This window comes from Hyperolius riggenbachi, unplaced genomic scaffold (assembly GCF_040937935.1).
Source record: "Hyperolius riggenbachi isolate aHypRig1 unplaced genomic scaffold, aHypRig1.pri scaffold_117, whole genome shotgun sequence".
NCBI classification, from domain to species: domain Eukaryota; kingdom Metazoa; phylum Chordata; class Amphibia; order Anura; family Hyperoliidae; genus Hyperolius; species Hyperolius riggenbachi.
Genome location: NW_027152342.1, coordinates 463784 through 479807, shown reverse-complemented (window position 1 = coordinate 479807; position 16024 = coordinate 463784). Strand labels below are relative to the sequence as shown.

General features: G+C 43.4%; 1 protein-coding gene across 9 annotated transcripts in view; it reads right to left on the bottom strand.

Moving 5' to 3' along the window:
* Window positions 1–3919: 3919 nt before the first annotated feature.
* LOC137543610 (coagulation factor XIII B chain-like) overlaps window positions 3920–16024 on the bottom strand; it is a 214306-nt gene continuing 202201 nt past the window's right edge. For 7 of the 9 annotated variants that reach the window (XM_068264713.1, XM_068264715.1, XM_068264720.1 and 4 more), the window contains 3 exons: window positions 14596–14715; window positions 8480–8596; window positions 3920–4189 (listed from right to left, as the gene is read on the bottom strand). In XM_068264713.1, coding sequence (XP_068120814.1) covers window positions 4182–4189; window positions 8480–8596; window positions 14596–14715 — 245 coding nt within the window. In that variant the 3' untranslated portion in view covers window positions 3920–4181. The remainder of the gene's footprint in view (window positions 4190–8479; window positions 8597–14595; window positions 14716–16024) is intronic. The other 2 variants (XM_068264719.1, XM_068264722.1) reach the window with 2 other exon arrangements.

Sequence of the window (16024 nt, the reverse complement as noted above, 5' to 3'; positions counted from 1 at the left end):
AATAATCATTGAAGGATAAAATCAAGCTGCGACTTTCATTTTATGTCATTTCCATTTTTTTTCTTTTTTTTTTTTTTTAAAGTGAGCCTAAACCGAGTAAAATTATTTAAAATAAACACATGAAGTACCTGCAAATGAACATTTTATACTTACCTCGCCGCCAGTTCCTCTCCGAAGCTCACCATTTTCTTCTAACAACTAACTAACACTCCTTCCATTTCTGACAAGATTTTGTCAGAATTGAAAAATATCAGTTGCTGTCAGTTATAACTGAAAGGACAACTAATGAGCGAGTGTGACGGTTCCGAGACCACAGAGCCCAGAGACACAGTGTAAAGCGGCAGATTAAACAAAACCCGACTGGCGGGGCATTTATTGGTCACACAGTTCACACAAAAAGTTCACAATATTACTATATAATCCACAAAGGAGTGTCCGATTCCCCCTACCAAGCAGTCACAATTCCCAGCTTCGCAGGCAAAGCAACATAAGTCCCAAAGTTCCAGTAACTCCACCAATAGAAGGTGTCCAAGAGGTGCACAACAGATCCCAACAGTCCCAATAGATGCAGTTCTCATCAGTCCCAATATCCAGTAGACATCCGACAAGTCTACACGCCCAGATGCAGGTGAGATACTCCAGTTCACAGTCCAGGGCCTCAGGACACTAAGTTCAGCACATCCTATCTGGGTCCTAGCCGCATGGGGAAATCCTCCTGGCTCACAACAGATCCAGTGAGCTGCTCTCTCTTCCCCAGACACAATCCAACTCCTCTCCATGAGGTACAAACATGAAACCAGCTCTGCTCTCAGGTGCCTAGCTGTCTGCCTCCTGCGGAGAGCCAACCACTCAGCAGCCTAAATAGTGAATGGCCTTAGGCTGATAAGGTGTATCTCTGATGTCTCCAGAGGGTGGGGAAGGTGAGTTTTCTATGGGACAACAAATACAGTACTGTACATTAGAGTCTGCAGTCCTAATCCAATCATCCATTGTCACAACTTCTCCCCCCTCCCCTCTTAGGCATGTACCAGGGAAGACCTTCACAGGTCGCAGTGCTGGTACATGCCCCTGTGTGGGCTCTGACTTCTTGTAACTGTACCAACAAAGTAGCAACGGAGATCACCAACATCATTTCCCAGAAGTACATCTGCAGGCAGGCCACTCATCACACCTACAATACAATTCTGGGGCCCAAAGCCATAGTCCAAAGTGACCCGAGCCCTTGGTATAGATTGTTGTGCGCCTCCAGCCAGTTGAATCACCAAGTTCTTCCCAGCCTGGATGGCCTCAGGCTGCACTAGTTTAGGATCCACAATTGTAAGAAATGCCCCAGAATCTCGAAAGCCAACCGCTCTATTATCATCCACAAAGACTTCCTGAAGGTACTTTTGGTGGACTTTAATGGAAGGAGAGACCAGGGGTTGCACCCCATAGAGGCCAGGGGTTGAATCCTGGAGCCATTCAGCTTGCAGAGGTGGCAGTCCCTCTGAGTTCTGAGGTACTTCCACATAATCACTAGTCCTTGGGGCCCCAGGTGATGCACTCCTCCTTCCCAGGTGACAGTAAGCCTGGTCATGCCCCAGTTGTCCACAGCCAAAGCAGGTGCGCTGTGGAGGGTGTCGGGGCAACTGAAGTTGTGGAGTACAGGGCAAAGGGGGTGTGGTAACTGCAGGATGGGTGGATGGGCTTGGCCCTTGAGAATACTGTGTTCTGTGATCTAAAGCTGCACCCTCATCTAGTATGACTGGATACCTGTCTCGTTCCTCTGAGTTCTGTGGTACTTCCACATAATGAATAGCCCTTGGGACCCCAGGTGATGCATTTTTCCATCTCAGGGGACAGTTAGCCTGGAAGTGCCCCAGCTGTCCGCAACCAAAGCAGTGACGCTGCCAAGGGTTTGGGGCAGATCGAGATTGTGGCATATAGGGCAAAGAAGGTGAGGTAACCACAGGATGGGTAGAGGGGGTTAGGGCTGAAGAATTCGGTGTCCGGCGATGTGGGGGGCAGTACAGTTGGGCTCCCTGGGGAGGTGTGTTACCTGTTCTGGGCGCCTCTGCTGACATCTTTCTCCAGTGTGGCTTGATAGTCAGTGCCTCATCTGCTAAGGCTGCAGCCTCATCCAGGGTACCTGGTTTCCTCTCTCGCACCCACTCACGCACTTCAGCTGGGCACTTGGAGAAGAATTGCTCCATTAGAAACACTTGGATTATCTGCTCTGCAGTAAAGGCTTGCTCTCCTTCCAGCCAACGGCGGCATGCTTGGGAGATCTTATGAGCAAAAACTTTAAAAGAGTTCTCCATGTTGCAGGGGGTGCGCCTAAATTGGCTCCTGTGAGCATCAGGTGTTATAGCATAATAGTCCAATACTGCCTGCTTGATCGCCGCATAATTGCGCTTGTCTCCTTGATCCAACATGCGGTATGCCTCTGCAGCACCCCCCTCCAGCAACCCCACAAGATGACAGGGCCAGTCCATAACAGGGACATCCAGTAGCTCACATTGCAATTCAAAGTCCTGAAAGAACCCATCAACATCTCCCAATATTTCAACAAATGGTTTAAAGTCCTTGCGAGAGATTTTTGGGGTCTCTCTGCGCGCTGATATGGACACAGTGGCTAGCTCATGGTTCCGAGTAGCCTCGAGCTCCTGTCTCTGTTGGGCCTTACGGATAGCAGCAGTTTTCATTTCTAGCGTTGCATCATCTCCTAGAATTGCCATCTCCTCCTCATACCATATGACCCACTGACTTTTTCCAGTCTGTGGAGGTGTCTCTGACCTGCTGATCGCTGGTGCTGCTAGGGATGTCTCTGTAGCCTCACATCTCTGCTGTTCAGCTTTCTCCAGACTGGCCATCAGCTGGCCCTTAGGGAGTCCTCTATAGCTCAGTCCCAGCTCTCTAGCTCGCTCTTGTAGACTGGCGACTGTCCAGTTTTGGTATTCAGATAAGCAATTATCCTCCATGATGGTCAAGTCTTCGTCTGCCAACTACTGTGCTCTGACCCCACCACTGCCAACCAGTTGTGACGGTTCCGAGACCACAGAGCCCAGAGACACAGTGTAAAGCGGCAGATTAAACAAAACCCGACTGGCGGGGCATTTATTGGTCACACAGTTCACACAAAAAGTTCACAATATTACTATATAATCCACAAAGGAGTGTCCGATTCCCCCTACCAAGCAGTCACAATTCCCAGCTTCGCAGGCAAAGCAACATAAGTCCCAAAGTTCCAGTAACTCCACCAATAGAAGGTGTCCAAGAGGTGCACAACAGATCCCAACAGTCCCAATAGATGCAGTTCTCATCAGTCCCAATATCCAGTAGACATCCGACAAGTCTACACGCCCAGATGCAGGTGAGATACTCCAGTTCACAGTCCAGGGCCTCAGGACACTAAGTTCAGCACATCCTATCTGGGTCCTAGCCGCATGGGGAAATCCTCCTGGCTCACAACAGATCCAGTGAGCTGCTCTCTCTTCCCCAGACACAATCCAACTCCTCTCCATGAGGTACAAACATGAAACCAGCTCTGCTCTCAGGTGCCTAGCTGTCTGCCTCCTGCGGAGAGCCAACCACTCAGCAGCCTAAATAGTGAATGGCCTTAGGCTGATAAGGTGTATCTCTGATGTCTCCAGAGGGTGGGGAAGGTGAGTTTTCTATGGGACAACAAATACAGTACTGTACATTAGAGTCTGCAGTCCTAATCCAATCATCCATTGTCACAGCGAGGTATGGACAACTGATTTCCATGTTTCCCTATGGCTCAAGTGGGCGATATTACAGTTTAACAGTGTGCTGACCAGGAAGCTGTTATGGGGTAATGACCATTTTCAAAATGGAGGAAGGAGAATTCCATTGATCACAGTGGCCAAACAGGATGCATGAGAGGAGAAAGAGATTGATGAGTAGACTACAAAGGAGGTAAGTATGACTTGTGTATGTTTATTTTGACTTTTAATTTTCAGTACAGGTTAGCTTTACATTATAGCACAGCAGAAATATTACAATCAGCAGAGCAAATCAAAGAAGAAAGTCACTTTATCCAATGATGTGGTATTTCCACAGTCACTTCCACCACTGGACATCAGAAGAAAGCCCTTTCTCCAGGTCAGGCAACAGCAAGATTTTTTTATTGATGCTTTTTTGGGCAAAGATAATTATTCTGGGATGATGCAACACCAACCTCATGGTCCTAGACAATAAGATAATTGAACAGTTATTTGAAAGTGAACCCGAGGTAAAAATAAACTAATGAGATAAACAATTGTATTTGTCCTCCTGCTCCTAAAAATGTCCTTTTTTTAGTTATCCCATGATTTATATTATTTTATATTCAAACATTCACAAACTAGATTTAGTGTTTTGGTGTCTCTGCTCAGTTGCAGCCTATTAAGTATTCCTAAATAAAAATACATGAACTATTGACCTTTCCCTATCTCCCCCTGCTTTCAGAAGTGGTATCCTGCCAGGAAAACCTTTATGGCGGTAATTTGCTTATCAGTGCTGTTAACTATATTCCCAACAAGGTTACGACAAGACAGAAGCTGTCACTTCCACAACTAAAATTTAACTCTTTTAGGCAGCAAAATAAAGGAAATAAAACAGCTTGGTTATTAACATGTTATGCACTGTACATACGCATGTTTAACTCATCATGTTACGTGTCGCCTGGGCCGACTCACTGGGTGACATTGGGCCAACTCACAGGGTGACACTGGACTGACTCACAGGGTAACATTGGGCCGACTCACAGGGTAACATTGGGCCGACTCACGGGGTGACACTGGGTCGACTCACGGGGTGACACTGGGCCGACTCACAGGGTGACATTGGTCCGACTCACAGGGTGACACTGGGCCGACTCACGGGGTGACATTGGGCAGACTCACGCGTTGACAATGGGCTGACTCACAGGGTGACATTGGGCCAACTCACAGGTTGACACTGGGCCGACTCACGGGGTTACATTGGGCTGACTCATGGGGTGACACTGGGCTAACTCACAGGTTGATATTGGGCTGACTTTAGACCTTTCAGCAATGTACCAACCAGTGCTGAAAGGTCTAAAGTTGGCCAGTCAACATTATTCAGCCTACAAGATCCAGCAGAGATCAACACGGTTTATTACGGTATACAGTTCTTATTTGTTCCTATTATATAAGTTGAAGGTACACCAAAATAAACCATGTAGATTCCTGCTGGTTCTTTTAGTCCCAAGCAATCTGAATAATTTAGACTGGGTAACTTTAGACCTTTCAGCAGTGTACTAGTTATGGAACATGAGGCCCCCTAGTAGTGCTCGGCCCGCCCGTTCACATCAAACACATTAAGAGCTATAATTGCTAGCAGCAGCCTGGGTAGCGTAACGTTACATCTCGCTGCTGCTGATTCTGCTGGCGGAGTCCAGGACTAGTCTGGTGGAGGCTCTGAACAAGGCTGCAAAGTCTGCGCAGTGCAGTACAGCCTCGGTCGCTCTCACAGTCACATGGCACCGATGTGGAGAGGCCCAGAGGGGAGGAGATAGAGGGTTTTTCAGGGCTCGGCGGGCTGGACTGCACCAACTGCCAACTAAATGAGGGGGGGGGGGGGCAGAGCATAATGGCAGGTTAGCCCCAGCTTCTCTCACATCCACACTCACATGGCTAAAGAGCCACATACAGCTCTAGAGCCACAGATTCAGACCTCTGGCCTAGGCTGGTTAGCTATGCAGAATCTTACCATGACCATCTTAGGGTCAGGAACGTCTTACAGTCCGGGGGGGGGGGGGCGAGGTGGAGTGGGGTTAAGACATAAACCACAAATAGCATTTTACAAAATAGGGATTTAGTTGGTTGGAAGATGTTGGGACATGAGGGGAGATTATATAGTAATTTAAAGTGAAGTTAAAAAATAAATAAAAATAAATTATGATATAAAGACTTGTATGTGTTTTACGGAAAATTTATAGAACATTAGCACCGAAGAAAAAAGTCTCATATTATTATTTTTTGTTACATAGCTTTTCTATGATAACGTTGTGTTATACTCTAAACATTGAGAAAAAGGTTTAGATAAGTGCTTCAGAAAACAGCACTGTAGCCGACCAAGCTTGGTCGGGGAGCTCAGAGAAGCTCTTTTGCATAGATAACAAGTGAAGTTTCTTAACTCTTCCTGTACTGGAAACATAATGAGACTCTGTGCTGCTAATGTTCTATTTCTTAAATTAACTAACCATACAATTCATTATATCATAAGTTTATTTTCACTTCAGATTCCCTTTTAAACTGAGGGCCTGAGCTCACTGCTGCGATTATAAAAACGCATAGAAAAAAAAATCTCCTTTTAAGCATTTTGAAACATGTTTAAATACATTACAACTACTTGCCAACTGCTCCACGCCAATTGGCATGAGCAGTGCGGCAGCCCCAGGACCGCTCCACGCCGAATGGCGTGAACGGCTGTCTATGGGGCTATCAGGAGATTGCGCACAGGCTGTACACGCAAGTCTCTACTTGGAAGGCGGAGCTCCGCTCCTGAAGCCTATGACAGCCAATCACACTGATTGGCTGGCGAGGGGAGGGAGGGTTGCAAAGAAAAAAAATAAGAAAAATCAACACATTATTTTAAAATAATAGAAATAAATATTTATTAAAAAAAACAACATTGGGGGAGTGATCAGACCCCACCAACAGAGAGCTCTGTTGGTGGGGAGAAAAGGGGGGTGGGGATCACTTGTGTGCTGAGTTGTATGGCCCTGCAGCTTGGCCTTAAAGCTGCAGTGCCCAATTTCAAGAAAAAGGGCCTGGTCTTTAGGGTTAACACTGCAGTCCTCAGGTGGTTAATGCATTAAAACACTGTAAAACACATTAAAATGCTTTTAAAATGCATTTCTATAAACACAGAAGTGGGATGTTGCCCTGAGAGATATGAGCAGGAAGGGCTTCAGACTAACAGAGTTCAGCTGCCAATGCCACTCACATACTATATCAACAGTCATTCCAACTCCAGCAGCTATCATATGGAAAGGGTTGGAAAAGGAGCAGGAGGTCCCCCACTATACGGGAAAGCAAAATAACAGACAAAAAAAAATACAAACTGGTCAATTGCTACTTGCCCAAGTTATGTTATGTGCTGAAAATGAGAAATGTCTCTCCCAAATGTTTAAGAATGATAGTTTTGGAGACATAAGTCTAAAGCCTGTATGGGCTGTTATGTTGCTGTGCTTATGCAAGTTACCATGTGTACCAATAGTGATGAGCTGATATTTCACATTTGTATTATTTTGCACCGTAATTTGCAATTACGTCATTTGTAATTTTCAGAATATTGGTAATTCATTTTGTAGTAATTCATAATGTCACATTGTAATTTTGCATATCATTGCACTTATGTGCCTCATTTCCTTTTACTCGCAACTTCGTAACATGAAAATTGTGCATAATTACAAATTACAATTCTGCGGAAAGCGGTGACTATCCCTGAGAGAGAGAGAGAGAGAGAGAGAGAGAGAGAGAGAGAGAGAGAGGAGGGAGAGAGAGAGAGAGAGAGAGAGAGAGAGGGAGAGAGAGAGAGAGAGAGAGAGAGATATGAATCTACCTGGCTATCTGGGGTTCTCTTTGGACAACTGTTGAACACAAAAGGCAAGGCCATGTCTGGCTACATATCCATATGCAGTGGCTGCATGGTGTAATGTTTATGGGCTCTGCCTCTGACACAGGAGACCGGGGTTTGAATCTCGTCTCTGACTGTTCAGTAAGCCAGCACCTATTCAGTAGGAGACCTTAGGCAAGTCTTCCTAACACTGCTACTGCCTATAGAGTGTGTCCTAGTGGCTGCAGCTCTGGTGCTTTGAGTCTGCCAGGAGAAAAGTGTGATATAAATGTTATTTGTCTTGTCTAATTTTTCTCTTGCATTGAGAAAAAAATGGTACATGCTAGGCTACTTTCAGCTACTCTCAGCTACTCTCAGCTACTCTCAGCTAGTAGTATTGGTGGTATAATGGATATGTTAGTTACCTACCATACACTGAGACCAGGGTTCAAATCCCCATCACAGTACGTAAGCTGTTTTTTGAAATACTGGAATTCCCTGGTAGATGAGACCCGGAGGAGGGACCCACAAGAGGCTAATTAAAATCTCCCTAGCAGAGTGTGTAGCAGCTGTCTCTTAACTAATTAGTGTAGGCAGACAAGTGAGTCAAATGGTATAAGGACCTTGCTTGGAGGAGGGGGGGCCTCCAGCATTGAGAGCAATGTGTCTGCTGACTGTGATGGAGAGCGTCAAAGTTTTGCTCAATAGAGCATTATGGGACGAATCGAACTTCCGGGAAAGTTCACCTTTGGTAGGCGAACGCGAACCACCGAAGTTCGCCTGGAACCGTTTGCGACATCTCTAGCCACAGGTCCCCACTCTAATGTAATTACACAGTGAGCAGTGGTGTATATATTATTTCTCTTGTGGCATGTTCGGTGGATTCGTGGAAAGGCTTGAGCTATTTGCTCACCACAATTTGTTTCATCTGATTTGTCTCTACAGTGGGGGTCACCATCACAACGCCAGATGCTGGGAATACACATTCGGTCACCACATTGGAATCTGTCGGGAGGGCATGTTGGAGGTCCTGCAAGAAGCATCAGGCATAGAATATAAGATTACATTCATTGATTCATGTGTGCACCTTTCCCTATTCATCACCATGGATGACATTAAGTTGGCCTGACCACCACATGCTGCAATACTAATCCTGCAAGCTTTTTGAATAAGACTGCTAGTGCTTTTTTGCTGCATGGCCATAACTAACGCTTTGGCATCAGAGCTGGGACAAGGTCCTCCAGCACCGAAGGCTGAGACACCAAAGTGCGCCCCTCCATCCCTCCCACCCCAGCCGTCACTAACTGATTTCTATTAGACTAAGAGGTATCCCAGTGCCCCCAACCCCACCAATCCCTTAATCTCTAGTTATCTTGCTTGCAGTCACTGCCATGTATGTCCTTTTCTTATTTCTCTTTGCTACAAACACAATTAGGAATGACAGCTGCATGAGTTGTGCGCCCCCTCCTACACTGTGCCCTGAGGCTGGAGCATCTCTCGCCTCTGCCTCGACCCGGCCCTGTTTGGCATACACACTGCAAACCAAAGTTGGAACTGCTAATCGCTTAGTGTTTCATGTCTTGTCTCTGATAAATCACTACCTTATTGAAGGAATCCATGCCTGCTTAAAGCAACTGCTTTGGACTGTAGACATACTGGCCGGGCACTTGTTACACTTATAGCTGATCAGTTCCTCTGGATTTATAAGGCTGTTATACCATGGTCAAAGCTTAGAAAGTTTAAAAAGCTTAGCATGCAGGCTAGCTGCAGCTTTATATAGGCAGTACTCAGCAAAATGTATTCATAGGATGTATGTAAGTGTGGGTGTGAGTGTGGCTTGGAACCCCTTGGATGGATGATGGGAAGTTTGTGAAGTCCTACATGTGTGTGTTTTTAAAGGGACTCCGAGCAGTGCAGAAACTACGGAAAGATGCACATCATTTTAAAGCTCTCTTTCTCCTCTTTCCAATGATATATAAACCGCCACCCTACGCCTTTTAGTTTTCGCTATTTTCGCGATTGAAATTGCCGCGGACGCGATTTCGATCGCGAAAATAGAGAAAACTAAAAGGCGTAGGGCAACGATGTAGGTGTCTTCAGAAAGAGGAGAAAGAGAGCTTTAAAATGATATCCATCTTTCCATAGTTACATTGTATTACACAGGGCGACTTTTTGTCAAAGTCAGCAGCTGCATTCAGCATAATGGGGAAAGTGTCGTCCTGTGTAATACAATATAACTATGGCTTGATGGATATCATTTTAAATCTCTCTTTCTCCTCTTTCTGACGACACCTAAATCGTTGCCCTACACCTTTTGGTTTTCTCTATTTTCGCGATCGAAATCGCGGTCGCGGCAATTTCAATCGCGAAAATAGCGAAAACGAAAAGACGTAGGGTGGTGGTTTATATATCATTGGAAAGAGGAGAAAGAGAGCTTTAAAATGATATGCATCTTTCCATAGTTTCTGCACTGCTCGGAGTCCCTTTAATGCTTACAGTTTAACTATTGTGTTGATCATGTGTCACATTGATGGCTACTAATAAAGGTTTTTTGTACTTTTGGAAAAATTAGGTCTAAAATTATCTTTTCTGTCCAAACATTTCTGACCACCACATCATTCATCAAATAAAATGTAGATACAGTTCAGCCAGAAAACCACAGTTCAGTCTGAAGCCAATGTAAATACTTGTTTGGCCAGTGCTAAAATGCAGCATTCTCGTACCAGAACAAAGGCTTTATACCCCCCCCAAAATTGGGGCAAAAATCTGGGAGCACTTCCTGTAGAGGCAGAGCTTTGCGCTGCAGCTCTGCCCCTACTTGCGTCCATCTCTGCCGATGGCCGCCTCTCCCCACCCCTCTCAGTCTTCTTTCACAGAGAAGGGCAAGGAGAGGCGGCGATCAGCACAGATTGATGCTAATGGAGGCAGCTCTGCCTCCCCGGGCAGCAAAATCCACAACCTGGTAAATTGTGGATTTTTGCTCAGGGATTTGGGGGGTATAAAGACCTTATTCTGCCGCCAAAATACTGCATTTTAGCACTGGCCATAATCCTTAACATAAATAACAGGTAAAAACAAGTATTTAAATTGGCTTCAGACTCTCTTTAAAGTAAATCTGAAGCAACATGTGACATGAAGGGATAAACATATTCATATATGATACTAGACCCTTTCTGTTTTTCAGTATAGGAAGAGTAGAAACACTTGAGTTGTTATCGATGCAAAAGAGCTTCTCTGAGCTAGTTGAACAACTTGATCAAGCTTATCTGAAGAGCCTAAACAGCCAAGAAAAAGTGAGAGACAGCTTGAGATAAGGTTTTACTGCAGGAAAGTTCAAATAGTCACTACTTCTGCTCTGCTTTACAGTTTAAAAGACAGAGGACTGCTTATAATTAACTTTTTGTTTTAAGTTTTCTCCCAGGAGATACATTTTCATCTACTACTTAAACTATCTTTTTAGATTATGCAATTGAAAAAGTACCAAAAAGTTGTTGAAAATGTACTATCAAAATTGTTTTAAGCGTTTTCTTGCTTGCTGGTGGTTTTAAAGGCATTTTATTGACAAGTTTAAAAATATCACTGAATAATTGAATATGGGCCAGAGGCTCTTATTGAATTCACTTTTTCTTTGTGAAGTTTTATCCTAGAAGATAATTTTCTATCGACTAAGTTTAAAATATTTTTTTTTGCAATCTGCAATTGAAAAAATATTAAGAAAGTGAAAAACAATGTCACAACTATTTTGATAATACTCTCGTTTGCTGATAGTGTAAAAGGGATTTTATTGATTAGGTGTGAAAATATCACCTAGGAGAAAACTGGGTGATAGGCAAAAAAGTGAACTGAATAAGGGCCAGAGTGTGAATTCTAAACTGCAACTGTGACAGTCTGATGCAATGTTATAAATAAAGCTATATAACTGAAAACAAAATAAACACTATTCTTTTCTACTAATGCTAAGTTGTTACTGAGAATTCGGGTCCAGGTTAATACACCTACAGGAAGCCTCATTGGTACATTCAAAAACATCAGTGTTGGGGCTTCTGGTGTGAGGCAAAGATACAGCAAGTACAAACCACAGGGGTGGTGTTCTACAATGAAACCAGAAGAGATACAGGAGGTCCCTGGTTAAAATTTTTTCGACATACGAACAATACGTTGTTAGCAACATGGCGCTAGGTGTGAACACATCATTTTTGCAACAAAGGCAACATGGACAGAGAGCATGAAATGTTTGCTTGCTTGCTGACTGGTACAGGAGGAATAGACACCCTCTCTGGGGAGGGAACCTCAATGTTGGTGAAAGGGTCCAGCACAGACTTTTGTTGCATGCTATACATTTTAAAAGGTAGTATTCTCAATGTTTGCAACCAAATACGATTTTGCAACTAAGTAGTTTTTATCACTGTTAGAGTTTCAGCTTGCTGGGAGTGTTTTGAGGGCAGAGGATCAATAATTGTATATCTGTGTACTCTGTAAAATTCCTTTTGTTGCTTTCCATTTGTAAATCTCTCTTTTGGTGCCTATGTTCCTGAATTCAGTGTCTTGCTCTCAATGTCTTGCTCTAAATGTACCCATCCCTGAATATTTATATAAATACATGTAGTTGTACATTATTGATTTTCAGAGAAACCGAGAGCCCGATATAGTGTAGTATGTATTGGATCAAGGAGGAACAATGACAACAGATAACATTACACAACATTTGACAGCAGATAACATTATACCATAATGGTATATTTTGCTCTCTCTTAGAGTATGCATTTTTATTATACTCCACTGGAGGTACACTGTAAATGTGGAACTCCGCTCACACCTCCGTTCACCGACAGTGCAGGAAAGCAGGCTGCCAAGACCTCAGATCCAAGACCGTAGAAAGTGAAGTCCGCACGATGTCGGTAGAATCAATATGGCTTTATTCAATCGTTACACATAACAAGCTAAAAGCCAGCACCACATGCTGACATGTTTCGGGCGTTACACGCCCTTAATCATAGCAGGCTATGATTAAGGGCGTGTAACGCCCGAAACATGTCAGCATGTGGTGCTGGCTTTTAGCTTGTTATGTGTAACGATTGAATAAAGCCATATTGATTCTACCGACATCGTGCGGACTTCACTTTCTACACTCCACTGGAGGGCAGCAGCCCACTTGTATATACCACATAACTATCTTCATTTTATATTTTCATTTTGTTACAATTTTACAGTGTGGTACCAACAGCCCATATACACGTTCTTATTGTATGCCACCTTGAGCTGCTTAGTTGCACTATGTTCATATACAGTACTCTCCTGCTGAATTACACACAACTGAAGTAGTTCAAGCCTTTTATTGTTTTAATATTGATGATTTTGGCATACAGCTCATGAAAACCCAAATTTCCTATCTCAAAAAATTAGCATATTTCATCCGACCAATAAAAGAAAAGTGTTTTTAAAACAAAAAAAGTCAACCTTCAAATAATTATGTTCAGTTATGCACTCAATACTTGGTCAGGAATTATTTTGCAGAAATGACTGCTTCAATGCGGCGTGGTATGGAGGCAATCAGCCTGTGGCACTACTCAGGTGTTATGGAGGCCCAGGATGCTTCGATTGTAGCCTTAAGCTCATCCAGAGTGTTGGGTCTTGCATCTCTCAACTTTCTCTTCACAATATCCCACAGATTCTCTATGGGGTTCAGGTCAGGAGAGTTGGCAGGCCCATTGAGCACAGTAATACTATGGTCAGTAAACCATTTACCAGTGGTTTTGGCACTGTGAGCAGGTGCCAGGTCGTGCTGAAAAATGAAATCTTCATCTCCATAAAGCTTTTCAGCAGATGGAAGCATGAAGTGCTCCAAAATCTCCTGATAGCTAGCTGAATTTACCCTGCCCTTGATAAAACACAGTGGACCAACACCAGCAGCTGACATGGCACCCCAGACCATCACTGACTGTGGGTACTTGACACTGGACTTCAGGCATTTTGGCATTTCCCTCTCCCCAGTCTTCCTCCAGACACTGGCACCTTGATTTCTGAATGACATGCAAAAGTTGCTTTCATCCGAAAAAAGTACTTTGGACCACTGAGCAACAGTCCGGTGCTGCTTCTCTGTAGTCCAGGTCAGGCGCTTCCGCCGCTGTTTCTGGTTCAAAAGTGGGTTCATGCTTCCATCTGCTGAAACGCTTTATGGAGATGAAGATTTCATTTTTCAGCACGACCTGGCACCTGCTCACAGTGCCAAAACCACTGGTAAATGGTTTACTGACCATGGTATTACTGTGCTCAATTGGCCTGCCAACTCTCCTGACCTGAACTCCATAGAGAATCTGTGGGATATTGTGAAGAGAAAGTTGAGAGACGCAAGACCCAACACTCTGGATGAGCTTAAGGCCGCTATCGAAGCATCCTGGGCCTCCATAACACCTGAGCAGTGCCACAGGCTGATTGCCTCCATGCCACGCCGCATTGAAGCAGTCATTTCTGCAAAAGGATTCCCGACCAAGTATTGAGTGCATAACTGAACATAATTATTTGAAGGTTGACCTTTTTTGTTATAAAAACACTTTTCTTTTATTGGTCGGATGAAATATGCTAATTTTTTGAGATAGGAAATTTGGGTTTTCATGAGCTGTATGCCAAAATCATCAATAAGAAAAACATTAAAAGGCTTGAACTACTTCAGTTGTGTGTATTTGAATCTAAAATATATGAAAGTCTAATGTTTATCAGTACATTACAGAAAATAATGAACTTTATCACAATATGCACATTTTTTGAGAAGATCCTGTATATATATATATTACCATTTGATGTGATTTTTTTTTTCACTGTTATATATTATTATTATTTACTGTATTTTATGTATAAAGTGCCAATTTATTACATAGCGATGGACAATAAAAAAGGTTACAGATACTGTATGTTTGCACAAAGACACATTTGTTCTTTCTGCACTGGAATCTCGTAGCCTGCAGATGGCAAAGTCTGCTCACCTGTGTACAGCTGTACCGCCTGCATAAACAAGAATCTTCACACACTCACCGCAGTCCTGTTCATCAGATCTGTCCCCGCAGTCATCTGAGCCATCACACTTCTTTCTTAGAGGAATGCACCTTTGATTTGCACAGGTGAATTTTTTCGTTGGATCACATTTTATTTTCTCTGCAAATTCAAATCGTACAGGTTCAGGGATTGCTGGCCAGGCCATCAAACTGATTGGGCAACATTGAGGTGTAATTCTATATCTTTTAAACGCGTACGTTAAAAAGGGGCGCTGGGAAAAAAGGGCGCCGGGTTTTTAACGATAAGCATGGATAACGTTTAAAAATGTATTGTACTGTATTTCGTTTAAAATGAATGTTTTATAAAGTTATAAATCATTAAATAATGTGCATTAAATCGGCAATTGTAAAAACGTTAATCTTTCGTTTAAATAGTGAAACGTATAATAACGTTTAAAAAAAAAATTACTAAGTAACCCTCCCTGTACCTACCCCTAACCCCTAGACCCCCCTGTTGATGCCTAAACCTAAGACCCCCCCTGTTGGTGCCTAAGTAACCCTCCCTGTACCTACCCCTAACCCCTAGACCCCCCTGTTAGTGCCTAAACCTAAGACCCCACTGTTGGTGCCTAAACCTAAGACCCCCCTGTTAGTGCCTAAACCTAAGACCCCCCTGTTGGTGCCTAAACCTAAGACCCCCCTGTTGGTGCCTAAACCTAAGACCCCCTGTTGGTGCCTAAACCTAAGACCCCCCTGTTGGTGCCTAAACCTAAGACCCCCCTTTTGGTGCCTAAACCTAAGACCCCCTGTTGGTGCCTAAACCTAAGACCCCCCTGTTGGTGCCTAAACCTAAGACTGCCCTGTTGGTGCCTAAACCTAAGACCCCCCTGTTAGTTTTTTCGTTTAAAAATAATGTTAAAAAAAAAAATGTACTGTTTTTCGTTTAAAAATAATGTTTTAAAAAATATTGTACTGTTTTTCGTTTAAAAATAAAATTTAAAAATGTATAAATCATTAAATAATGTGTAATCATGAGAAACAGTAATAAAACATTAAGTCTCCGGGCGCCGCTTTTAAAACGTTATTTTTCTCCGGCGCCCTTTTTTCCTATCGGGCGCCCATTAAACGATATTTATTATAAGAGTGAATGGCGGCGCCCGATTTGTCCACTAGCCTCAGGCGCCCGAATTTACTGTTCCCCTTTTAAACATTATTGACACACAACCTCACCAAAAAATGTAATGACGATTGTCTGTAAGAGTAACTCCTTACCTCTTCACATCAGGTTTTTACTCAAGTTATTAGTTAGTTGGGAAAAGTATGTCTCCCAAAGGTTCAAGAATTCAGTTATGATCATAATCAGTTAATTAAGATTACGCATAATTTTGCATACATTTTCACAAGTATGCCTATACGTAATTAACTCAATTGATTTTGATAATCATTTGTAATTTTGCAATTATTTACGC